Consider the following 13,345-nt stretch of genomic DNA (forward strand, 5'->3'; position numbering starts at 1 on the left):
ACAATTCCCATCACAGATTCAAGAGTGTACATATAAGAAACCTCCAAGGCAAGGGTTAACAGCAACTCAAGCTGTGCAAAACCTACAGAATATCAATAACTTTGTGTTCAGAGGAGTCAGGTACATTAGCCAAGTGGCAGAGTGACAGTCACATTATAAATCTGGGCTGTTAACGCACATTTTATTCTTGACGTGGTTGTATGTTTGTTCATCGGAGATTCACCAGATATTTGCTCGCCCCCTTTTTGAGTAATTAGTGGTTTCAGCCTATACTTTGACAGTCAAATATCACATCATAAAAACTGTAATCTCAGGGGCTCAACTGAAGCCCATAATTATGCAGCTAGACCACATGTTTCCTGTTCCAAGCTGTCTTGGTAGTTCAGAAGATAGAAGTCCAAGCCCAAAGCGTGTTTTTGATCATTCTAGAATTTCTACACTGCTACTGACTAGAAGATAAAAGTCTGTGATACCATCGTCTATTTTCCTGCTTCGATTTCTAGAAGGTTTCAGCCTACAGTTAAAAGCCATTTATCTGGCGCATTTCATCAACACAAATTTCCTTTAAAAAATAAAGGGGGGCGCCTGGGTGGCGCAGTCGGTTAAGCGTCCGACTTCAGCCAGGTCACGATCTCGCGGTCCGTGAGTTCGAGCCCCGCGTCGGGCTCTGGGCTGACGGCTCAGAGCCTGGAGCCTGTTTCCGATTCTGTGTCTCCCTCTCTCTGACCCTCCCCCGTTCATGCTCTGTCTCTCTCTGTCCCAAAAATAAATAAACGTTGAAAAAAAAATTTTTTTTAAATAAATAAATAAAGTGATTGTGAGAGCAAAATGTTCACAATAAACACGGAACGTGCATACACAATTACATGGGTACGTGTTTACCGTAAACATGAACTTTAGGAAATGATTCAGGAAAATAGCCAGATCTATAATAGTGACCTTGTTCAAACAAATTTCTTATTTTGAAACATTTAAAGGAAAAAGAGAAACACCTGTAAATATTATCTTTCCAAAGCACACACAGATTACTGCGCCTCTCCTTTTATGATGTGGACTCATCTCATTAGTTGGAACCAGAAGCCACACGGTGTGATTATACAAAGGGCCCAGAGTCAGTACTGCACGACAACTTGGCCCAACTCTGTAAGCCACAGAGCTCCCCCTCCAAGGGTCTTGTACACAGTAAGCAACCAGTGCAAGGTGGCTGAACAGAGGGACGATCTGATCAGGTATGTGCAAGACAGAATCGCACAAAACTCAGTCCTAACATCACTTTGTTGCAGAGCCCAAAGCACTCGTGTTTTCAGATGAAGTAAAGGAACCAAATCCTTCTAATTTGATAATGCGACACAGAAAAAAAGCAAAAGACAACAATTTTCTCATTCTGGGTAAGGCAACACCCTGTCTTGCAATAAAGACAGTGGACATACGATGTACAGTAAAGGCCGGATAGAAGACCTGGGGAAGCTCCTTGGGATCCTTTAAGGGGTTTAAGAAATACAAAGCATTGGGGCGCCTGGGTGGCTCAGTCAGTTGAGCGTCCAACTTCGGCTCAGGCCATGATCTCACGATTCATGAGTTCAAACCCCGCATTGGGCTCTCGGCTGGCAGCCCAGAGCCCGCTTCAGGTCCTCTGCCCCCCACCCCCCACCACCCCCGGTCTATCCGCCCCTCTCCCACTCACTCTCTCTCAAAGATAAACAATGAACATTAAAAAAAAAAAGAAAAAAGAAATACAAAGCATTTGCCATCCACTGACAGAGCAAAATGAGAAATGAGGGAAATAAAAAAGCACAGCTGACTCTCAACAAAGCAGATAAGCTTCCAGGAAGCTTGAGTGTCCAAATACTACTTAACTGATAGTTTTTTAAAAATCACGATCACCATGCTAGTATCCGTGAAGAATTTTAAAAAGAAGAAGAAATACATACCAACACGAATAACACAAAACCTAGAAAAAGGGTCTAACTAGTCAACCAAAATAGAAGTTTTAGCAATCAAAACACAAATGTTTTAACGACTGCCCCTAGGACTTCAGGGGGAAAAAAATATGTTACTAGATGGCAACTATTTGCAAGATTATCTTAGTGTGATCATTTATTTCTTTATTTTAAAAGGTCATGAATAAAAGAAAACTTATTTCAATTTTTTAAATGAATTAAATAAAAAAGAGTTAAAATAAAATTACGACGCCTTATGATTTTAACTCTTATAATCTATACCTCAGGGAAGCAGGGGGTAATTTATAGCATTCTATAAAATACTGGAGTTTAGAATCAGACTTAGGTTATCTGAAAATTGTGCAATTCTTAGTAGGGGAAAAAAATCTCTTAAAGCAAGATACTAAGAGGGTTTTTTGTTACGTATCTAAAAACTTCTATTATTTTTAGTTTTAAACCAGTGGCTGCTCTCCAAAATTGAGAATTCAAGATCTCATCAGATACAAATTTTAAAAAGCATCACCATTAAAGCATAGGATGCCCAACCAAAATGGGATAAATGTAATTTAAAACAACTAACACCAGGATATTTTACTTGTGATTAGACACATCTACTTTCTGGCCTCTTTTGACCGTGACATGTGCAGGTCAGATTTCTATCCTAATCTTATCCTAATGTACACTGTGGTGTACAAGTTCTCAACCTAGACAAGGAATAATTCTAAAATTTTCAAATGAACATCATTCATTATGTACAATGTTATTGTGTTAAACAAGCTATCTGGATAATTATAACGATTTTTGTTTTGTTTTGCATTAGCCACAAAAGAGTGGACTTGTTTCGAACACCCACGCATTTATTTAGTATATGAAAGTCAAGTTCAGCAAGAATCAAACATTGCTAGAGCTGAGGAAAGTAAAGGTCTTATCTATTTGAATGTATTGAAAGAAGAGCGAAAACAAACCCAGAAGTCTAGAATGAAGAAATGCATCTGATGCAATCACTACATTCTTCCCATCCTTCCAACGTGAAATGTTAAGTACCAGCAAAAAATACTGAAGCCCAGAGACACCGCCTGACAAAACGTCTCAAAGACCACGAGGCATGAGGATATGTAAAGCTGAAGAAATGATGAGATGGCTAACAGAAGAAATGGTGGGGGGAGGAAGGGTTAAAATTCAACCATATGATAGACGGCAACAGTAAGAGTTGAATTCTAAAGGTTTAACTAACGAGTTCGTTATTTAATTCCAAACTCTCGTTTTTAACAACGAACGAGGAATTTGACACAAACGCAGTGTTGCTGTTAAAAGTCAACATATCTAGGTCCCTCGTGTTCAGAGCAAAGAATAGAAGAAAACAAAGCAAAAAAACCCAACAGACGCACGTGAGAAAAAGAGGTCCCTCTAAACCTTTTGTAAACAAGTTTCTACAAGAGCACGCGGAGTGCTTCCTTCGGCCTCCCCGACACCTTGGTTTGGATGTGCACTATTCACATGTGCACATGTGGATACCAGTGCAAAGCCAGGTGGTGGAGACTACCAGGCTCTCTATGTAAGCTCTTCTCCTTTCTCAACTACGGTTATACTCTCGGTGGTTTGGGGTTTTTTTCTTTTTTTTTTTCCTGTAAGGGAAAAATCTCTCCAATGAGAAGTTTTAAACCTGTTTTTAAAAAAAACTGCAGGGAATTTCTTCACATTTTATAAGTAAAAATACCAGAAATGAAAGAGCTGACAGAAATTCAAGCAGATCCAAATTCAACCATCCATTTTTCATACTTCTCCAAGTCTGCAGCAGAGACAGACTTAGCAATTTTCTTAAGAGCCAATTCAAAGTCTCCTTTGGTAACAGGCATCTGAAGTTCCTCTTTAGAAAGTGCACGGATCTCTTCTGGACCTAAGCCATTGATTCGCCGTCTCATTGCCATTAAAGAGGCATCCCTAAAAACATACAAAATCAGTGAATACATACTGATGTAAATGTTTTAAACACTTTCAACTGTAAGGAAGTTAACACCAAACATTCAAAAGATCATTTTCTATGTTTTTACGATGCTGCTCAGAATTTCCCATTTTAGAGCTATCTGAGGGTGCAAGAAAGGTTAAAACAGGATGTAAATGACTTAAACATAAAATGTACTATTAATGAATCCAAAAAGTCTAGGTTAGGCTCAGCTAGTACCAAATTTCCTTTTCCTCACTTGCTCTTCAAAGACAGCCAAGAAAGTGAGGAAACAGAAGTGAATCGTGAACTACTGAATTGCACACTTGAAAATGAACACATGGCTAAGGTTAACATAATTCAAATCTTACCCAGTTTGTCTATAACCTAATTAGAGGAGGTAAAGCCAGGAAACTCCTTCTTTGGAACATGAATGTATCTACATATAGTGGATGTGGAATTCTCCACATGGAGCATTGCTGGGCTACTAAAGGGATGAAATCTAGCTCTTCCAGATCTTATTTTCAGCTCCACTCTGATCAACTGTAAATTATTATCAAGGTTTAGAAGAGGCAGATAATGCTCACAAAAAAAGCTAATAGGAAGCCAACCCAACCAAAACTTCAAAATTTTATATATTTTATTATAGTGATACTAGAAACTACTGTGAGATTATGTGCCGCTAAACTTAGACGCACACGAAAAATACTAGTATACAGAGTGAGAAACAACAGATGTTATAGTTTTAAAGAAAGGCTACTGATGTCAATTTCAGTACAGTTAAGGAGGTGACAACTAAAAGAAAATCCTCTTGGGGCGCCTGGGTGGCTCAGTGGATTGAGTGTCTGGCTTCGGCTCCCGTCATGATCTCACGGTCCGTGGGTTCGTGCCCCACATCGGGCTTGCTTGCTGTCAGCCTGTCGGCACGGACCCCCTTTCTGATCCTCTGTCTCCCGCTCTGCTCCTCCCCCACTTGCACTCTCCCCTCCCCCCCCCAAATAAATAAAAGAAAATCCTCTTCTTTGAGTGATGTAAATTGTCTATAAATTATTATGTCACTCAATTGAAAGGGAAATATGTAATATATACTTATATAACATAAGTATGTATTTCCCAGCTTAAAAGGATTGAGTGATGTGAATTATCTACAAATTATGATGTCACTAAATTATGATGTTACTAAATATATAAGTATATATTATATACTTCCCAGCTTAAATTGAGCAACTTTGCTTGCTCTTCTGCATGTGGTAAAATACTACTGACCAAAACGAAATATTCTTTTATGTTGACGCAGCTAGGCTCCAATTTAGGGCTAAACTGACCTTAGCTTGTCAAAATCATTATTACCAAGTAAAATTTCTTAAAAACCAAAGACAGCAAAGGGGACCATATTGTTATATATTTGTTCATCTAACAATGACCAAGGAAGCTATGTAAAAAAAAAAGAAAAAAAGAAAAAAGAAGACAAATGAGAAACCATTTCACGGAAATGGACTGCTGCTCTCACGTCAAAGGTGTTAATAACTACACTGACTTTAAGACCAGTCCTCATGTCAAATCTATACCTGATATCTAAAAGTCACAGACTATTAAAAAAAAAATACCTGCAAACATTAGTTATATCAGCGCCAGAATAGCCCTCAATCTTTTCTGCTATATCTTCCAGCTGAATGTCAGGATCCAGTTCAACCTCACGAAGGTTGATCTTCAGAAGCTCGGCTCTTCCTTTTGCTGTTAAAAGATTTTTTTGTTGTTACTGTTAGATGTTTTACTTCGCAAATCATCTTGATGAGAAACCGCGTATCAACATTTAGGAAAAGAAAGAGACTAATGCAAAAAGGAGTCAGTAACTCGAGTTCACCTAGTATCACCAACTCATCGCATGACTCAGAATTATTTCACTTCCCGTGTGCCTTGGCTCAATAGCTAAAAATTGAAACAAAACTCAGAGTTTTAAATACAGATTGTGAAATACAGGAAATATAATGACTTCAGAGTAAATATTCTTAAGATATAAACATACATATTCAAAAAGTTGTGAAGAAGATTGTGAAATACAGATTTGAAAACAAAGGGTCTGTGATCCCTCATGAAAAATAAAATCCTTATTAAAAATAAAATCATTAATATTCAACATTAATGTTCAAGTACTAGACATTCTTTTAGTAAAACAACATTTGGCCTAGTTTTATAAAACTATAGACTACGTGGACTAACTCCCGTGAATCACTTTGCTCACCTTTTAGTGTGATATAGAAAAGATTTCCTATGATAGAGGAAATCGGCCATCGTCGCAAAAAACATATTAATGTATTTTTACTTGGAGAGCTTGCCCACAGACGTCTAATGTTCCAGTACGATGAGAATGTGTATTGTGTAAGCTCTAATGAAGTACAGAATTATTTAAATAACCAATCATGCTCGCTTTTTTTTACCATCAGTTTTAGTGGCAAATTCGCTATTTAATACAGCACACTAAGAGAATGCAAACTTAGGTTGGATCTGGCTTTCTACTATTTCCTGATATATCAAATTAAATTTAATTTTCTCCAACTTTTCTTTTGAAAAGTTTAGATTTATTTTAAATCTACAGTTTAAAAAAAAAATCAATGAACACCCATTTATCTTCCATCTAGACTCATCAATTGTCAACATTTTGCCATTATCACTCCCTTCTCCTCCTCCCCACTGCTTTCTGAATTGGGAGCTAGCTGTAGGCAATCACGCTTCATCTTAAATTCTTCAGCATGTACATCCTAAGAACAAAGGTATCCATTCAACTATCACACTTGCCAGGAAATTTAACATTGGTACATTAGAATCATCTAATAGACAATCCAGATTAAAATGTCCCCATTTTCCCCAGGACTTTATAACTTTCTTAAAAACCATCACACGTTGTATTTAGTTATCTCTTTAGTCGTCTCACTTATCTCTTTAGTCTTCTTTAATCTAAAGCAGTTCCCCAATGTTTGTTTTGTATTTCATGACATTGACAATTCCTCCAAATGATCATACAGCATATAAAAATGCCTTTGCATTCCAGTAAAGACCACAACAATTTTGTTTGTGGATCTGAACAGTCAGATACTGAAATGTTTATGGCAATGGAAAGAAACAAGAACAACTAAGACAGTCTGGAAAAACAGTAAGATGGGAGGAACTGCTCTATCAGAATTTAAGACTTATTACAAAGCATTAGGACTCAGGTAAATAGATCAATGATACAGAATAGGGAGCCTAGAAGTAGATCAAAGCATACACTATGGATACCTGATTTATGACACAGGTGGTTCCAGCAGTGGGAGAAAGGATCCCAGAACTGCTATTTACTGGGGGGGGGGGGGGGGGGTGAAATTGGGTCCTACCTCGTACCATACATAAAAATCAGTGCCAGATATATTACTACCCTAAACGTAAAATGCAAAAATTATGAGCATCTTAAAAGATAAAACAGGAAATATCTTAATGACTTCAGAGTGAATATTCTTAAGACATATAGATAGATAGATAGATAGATAGATAGATATTCAGAAAGTTGACCATAAAGGAAAAGATTGATAAACTGACCACATTAAAATTAAGAACTCTAATTCATCAAAAGACTCTCTAAATAGAGTGAAAACACACAAGCTACAGAGTTTGAGAAGATATTTACAATGTATATAAGTAACAAAGTTCTTATATCCAGAATATTTAAAGAACTCCTACAAAAACTAAAAAAAGATCAGACCACCTAATTAAGAAAAATGGGCAAAAGACTTGAACAGATATATAACAACAAAATCCAAGTGGCTAATAAATAAAGGAAAATATATTCAAATTACAGTAAAACCTTGGAATGTAAGTAACTTGTTCTGCGAGCGTTCCGCAAGACGAGCAAACATTTCTAATAAATTTTGACTTGATAAATGAGCAACGTCTTGCAAAACGAGCAGTACGTGACACCAAATGCCACAGGATCACAACTGAGCCAATGGTTCTGGAAATTCGCTTTGATATACAAGTGCTTTGGATTACAAGCAGGTTTCCAGAACGAATTATGCCCATAAACCAAGGCTTTACTGTATTTAATAATGAAGAGAATAAAAATTAAACCACAGTGAGATAGCACTGTACACCAAGAGGCTGGTATAAATGAAAAAGGCTGAGGTTTTGGAAAACACTAGGTTTTGGGAAAATGGGAAGCCATAGGAACTCTCACACCTTGCGGGTAGAAGTCTAAAGTGCAACAACCACTTGGGAAGACAGATAGGATTTATCGACTATTGTTCCAGCTATGTAGCCTGACCCGCAATTCGCTGCAAGGATGGAATGCGGCATCTTAACCTAAGGAAGCTTAGACGTTTTCACCATGATACAAGTATAAAAATATTCATAGCAGCACTGTTCATAATTGCCTAAAACTGGAAAGAACCAAAATATCCACCAAATAATATGATGGATAATCGTGGTACAATCAACACAATGGATATCACAGGCCGAATTGTATCCCTCCTACTAAAGTATTATGTTGAGGGGCGCTTGGGTGGCGCAGTCGGTTAAGCGTCTGACTTCAGCCAGGTCACGATCTCGCGGTCCGGGAGTTCAAGCCCCGCGTCAGGCTCTGGGCTGATGGCTCGGAGCCTGGAGCCTGTTTCCGATTCTGTGTCTCCCTCTCTCTCTGCCCCTCCCCCATTCATGCTCTGTCTCTCTCTGTCCCAAAAAAAATAAATAAACGTTGAAAAAAAAAAAAATAAAGTATTATGTTGAAGCCCTGACCTTCAATACTTCAGAATGTGACTGTATTTGGAGATAGGGCCTTTAAAGAGGTAATTAAAGTAAAAACGAGGTCGTATGGGTGGGCCCTAATCCAGTCTGACTGGTGTCTTTATAAGAAGAGGAAATTAGGACACAACACACACACGCACGTGCACACACGGAGGAAGACCACCTGAAGACACTGGAAGAAAGGCCACCTACAGGCCAAGGAAAGAGGCTCCAGAAGGAAATAACACCTTGCTTGACCTTGGACTTGTAGCCTGAGAAAATAAATTTCTGTTTAAGCCACCCAGTCCGTGGTACTTTGTTGTGGCATACCTCGCTGACTGATACAATGGAATGCTATACGCAACAAAAATGAACAGCATCTGGAAATCGTAATATGGATGAATCTTAAAAACGTACTGGAGCCAAAGAAGCAAACTACAGAGGAACACAATCAGTGTGATTCCATTTACGTTTTTTAAAAAAAAAAAAAAAAAGGTTAAACTTTGGGGATATATTATTAGGCGAGAAAATGATAAGGGAAAAAACAAAGTATTTCCATAAAAGGAATACCAGTGATTACCAGTAGGGGCAAGAAGGGAGCGTGCTAGGGAAAGAACATACTGGGGGCTTCTGAAGTCTGACAACGTGCCATTTCTTGAGCTACAGAGGTAGTTATCTGCCTGTTTGCCAATTATTGGATAGATTGAACGAAATTTTAATACGCTTCCATTGTGAGTTCTATTTCTCACTCACACAAAGTAAGACAAGAGCAAAGCAACGCAAAGAGCAGCCACAGTGGAGAGAGAACCAAGCACGCATTATCTGGGATTGCCAGAAAAAAAGAGTGTGACCAGGCAATCTTTACCTCCAGAATTCCTTAACTTGGAAGTAAGGAGGCTCCTTATCTTTGTCCATCCCCAGCCAGCAGGCCCATCACTTGAGGTATGGGGCCAAAGAAGTCCTGTACTCAGGTGGCCAGCCAGAGGGGGGTGGGGAAAAAGAGGGAGGGGCAGGAAGCTCCCAGGTCTGCTGCTACACAAAGTGGCGGTGCTCCCGATGCCTCCGTAAGAACTCCAAACTTAACGTAAGTGTGACTTCACAGTGCTCCACACACAACGTGTTAGTGTGAATGTTAGTGAACAAAGATCACTCTGCTCTTTTGGTCCTGATACTAGAATTCATTGTATTTGGAAATCAGAATGTTTAACTGCAGCCTGCCCTAAGAACTCAAATGCCAAGTTTAATATACCGTATTATCCCATAGAAAGAAAGCTCCAGACAGTCACCTTAAATGAACTCTGGAGTATAAGCCAGTACTGAAGCCCTAGTTGGAAGCACCCTTTTCCCTCGTAACTATAATTTGGGGAAAGTGACTTCTAATTCTGCTTGTATCAGTGGTTTGTTAGAAGGTTCCAAGTAGGATTTATCAGCTCTATAAAACTGTATGAATGATATTTAATAACCTTGTGAAAGGATTTCACAAGTAATTAATAGGTTAATAGTCAAGAACCACCAACACTACATAACCAAGTTAATATACATTCTAAATTTAAATAAACATTGCTAAAAGGATCATACACTTCTTGTGATAACAACTTCCCTGAGCACACTTGGAGGTCCAGTGCAGAAGAACACGAGTGCACACTCTGGGGCCAGCCCGCCTGGGTTCACTGCCCTGCTCTGCCTCACTGGGTAGGATACCCACCATCAGTCAATCGACAAACAAGATTAGAGGAAGACAGAGAAAACCCAGATCCCTTCTATTAAGGAACCTCTGGGAGACAGATAACCCAGGGAAGTGAAGTCTACACAAGGGAGCCAGGCCAGGCCAAAAGAAGCCTTCAGAGAATGAGTATGCTTTAATGCCAACTTTGAAAAACCAATAATTTTTTTTTAAGTTTTATTTAAGTAATCTCTACAGCCGATGTGGGGCTCGAACGCACAACCCTGAGATCAAGAGTCGAATCTCTACTGACTGAGCCAGCCAGGTGCCCCAATAAAATTTAAATAGAGTGGGAAAGGGAGAAAACCTGGAAATGGGAGTACCATAAATAACGACATGGAAGTAGAAAGAAGCACATATATATACCAGAGGCGGGGAGGGAGGATGTTAAGTAGAAGAGTACAAAAGAGGACTGAGAAACACAAATAGACAGATATAAATAAGATAATAAATAAATAATAAATAAGATATAAATAAGATAATAAATAAATAAATAAAAATAAATAAATATAAATAAGACATATAAATAAGACAGATAAGAACTTATGGTAAACACACACACACACACACGCACACGCACAACTAAACAAAGAACTCTGACCCTGATGTGATGGAAAATTAGACTCCGCTCTAAGAGACTCTATGATGCTTTAATGATTTCGGGAGGTTATTCTAAAAGCAAAATATAATTAAATGAAAGGGGCTGAAAAAGGGAGTTCATTAAGCTGATCAGGCGGTTGCTGCCATAACTTAGATGCATAAAGTGAAGGGAGAGACTTATTACGTAAGGCCAAGCTCCCCCTGGGCCTGCTGTTTTGCCTTTTGTTAACTACGGCAGGTCGTACTTCCCAGGATGGCTGCGAGAGTCTCTCTCATCCCACACACGCTTCGGCGGTGCGGTCTTGACGCTCTCCCACCCAGAGGTAGTCTAATTCCCACCTCTTGAAAATGGGTGGGCTTGTAAATGCTTCAACCCAGGGTACAGGAGAAGTGACACTATATGACCTGTAAGGCTAGGTTATAAAAAGCGACGCCCCTAGCGGAACGTCTGGAGCCACGGCCACCACGTATGAAATCGGACTGTCTTGAAGCCACCGCGCCCGAAGCAGCCTGGGCCAATGGAATGACCAGAGACAACTTGAAAGTACTCCAGCAAGACAGCTCCAGCCGGGGCCTCCAGGTGGCTTTGGTATTATCTAGTCTTATTGTTTTACTTTTCGCCTTTTCCAACTAAAAATTTACTTTCATAGGTTGCTTGTGTTCATAAAATGTCCTCCAACTTCTTTTTACTTTCATATAATCTCTTCTTCCCATTAATTTTACCCTAGATTGCTACATCATTCTTTCAGATCTTTCCACATGTTGCTGTTTTGTCTATTCCAGACCCTTCTATCCTACCAGATGCTTCAGCCACAAGAGCTATCTATCTATTCGTTTTCAAGCAACCACACCTTTGTTTCTGTTTTTCTCTCTTTTTTTTCTTTCTGTTTTTCTCTTTGGAAATGAGTGAAAATGCCACTTCCTCCATGAAGTCTCCCAAAGCACCTCAGTCAGAATTTATCATTCCTCATTCTCCACTCCGAAGTACCATGGACCAGAGCGGGGGATGGGTTAAATAGGTGATGGGGATTAAGGAGGGCACTTGTGATGAGCACCGGGTGTTGTATGGAAGTGATGAATCACCGTATCGTACACCTGAAACTAATATTACACTCTATATTACCCAACTGGAATTTAAACAAAAACTTTAAAAAGAAAAGGAAAAGTACCACGGAGAACAATGGCACCACATGTTACACTGTTTTCCCTGCAGTTAGGTTAAGTGTATGCCTACTTTCCAACTACAAAGTGAGTTCTCTAAGGATGAGGCCTGTCCATTACTTATCTTTATATTCCCACAGAACCCAATAAATGTCTTTCTAATAGCAAAGAGCTACATAAACACCTACTGAATTAATACAGATGAAAGAAAAAGAGTGGAGTTCTAATTACGATGATCTGTTTGGATGCACTTTACGAGAAAGCGATTTCTCAAGTTCCGTGGTCACAGGTACAGACCTTCAGACTAGTCATGAGCAGACAGAAGCACTCAAAAGTGATTACCTATAATGGATATAACGTTTCCATAAGGGAAAACAAGTTTAGAAGAAAACCCTTCAGTCAGCCAAATCTATTTTCTTCTCCAATATTTCAAGGAAAGCTAAGTTCCTACCTTTGTATCATAAAGTATGTGTTTCTCCCCAACACCTAAGTTCTCCTTAGCAGTTTATAAAATTGCTACCATCAACTATTTTTCTAGTTACATTTTTTCCTCCCTATCATGGTAAATTAAAGTTCAAAGTACAAAAGTTTAAATGGTGTCAGTTCAAGTAGTAAAACTTTTATTTTCCCCCATTAGCATTAATTTCTTATTTATAATCATTGTATACAGTAGTAAAGTTGAAACTCATTTCATACAAATATACTAGATAGCATAGAGAGATTTGTTTTAGAAAACAAAGAAGAGTAAAAAGAGGAACAAAGAGAAAGTAAAGAAACAGTAAATCAGAAAGTGTAACAAACCACTCAAATTTCAAAATTTCATGCGGCTAACATGAGAGCGAGCCAGGCACTAAGGAGCTGATTCTGGGAGGTGTAATATTCCAGAACAGCTTCCAGGTTCTAAATTGAACCACTTCCATTAGTGCTTTAAATAAGTTTCTTATTATTGTAAATTCAACTAGTAATTTAAGCATGTTTTAAGAAAAAGAACATTTTTCTTTTTAAGTAACAAGATTATTAGAATTAATGATATATACATAGTAGCAGGCAGGAAAGACAATGCGAGATGGAATCGGTGAGCCAATTAATTACACCATAGAGCTTGGAGATCTAGTCACAAAAGTGAGTAAGGAAGATGTTATAAAAATTAAGTTCCAAAAGTCATAGGTGAGGCTTCCACTTCTGATCATCAGGGAGAAACTGGTACCAGACTTGTCTTTTTATGGT

The 13,345-nt window shown here is 38.6% G+C and overlaps 1 protein-coding gene across 8 annotated transcripts in view; it reads right to left on the bottom strand.

Annotated features, from left to right (window-relative positions):
* The window catches only part of KATNAL1 (katanin catalytic subunit A1 like 1), a 98,127-nt gene that overhangs the window by 12,894 nt on the left and 71,888 nt on the right, over positions 1 to 13,345 (bottom strand). For 6 of the 8 annotated variants that reach the window (XM_023250424.2, XM_023250425.2, XM_023250439.2 and 3 more), the window contains 2 exons: positions 5,490 to 5,616; positions 3,165 to 3,881 (listed from right to left, as the gene is read on the bottom strand). In XM_023250424.2, the coding sequence (XP_023106192.1) occupies positions 3,683 to 3,881; positions 5,490 to 5,616 (326 nt within the window). In that variant the 3' untranslated portion in view covers positions 3,165 to 3,682. Of the gene's footprint in view, positions 1 to 3,164; positions 3,882 to 5,489; positions 5,622 to 13,345 lie in introns of those variants that run through there. The other 2 variants (XM_045048656.1, XM_045048680.1) reach the window with 2 other exon arrangements.

This window comes from Felis catus, chromosome A1 (genome assembly GCF_018350175.1).
Source record: "Felis catus isolate Fca126 chromosome A1, F.catus_Fca126_mat1.0, whole genome shotgun sequence".
Classification (NCBI taxonomy): Eukaryota; Metazoa; Chordata; class Mammalia; order Carnivora; family Felidae; genus Felis; species Felis catus.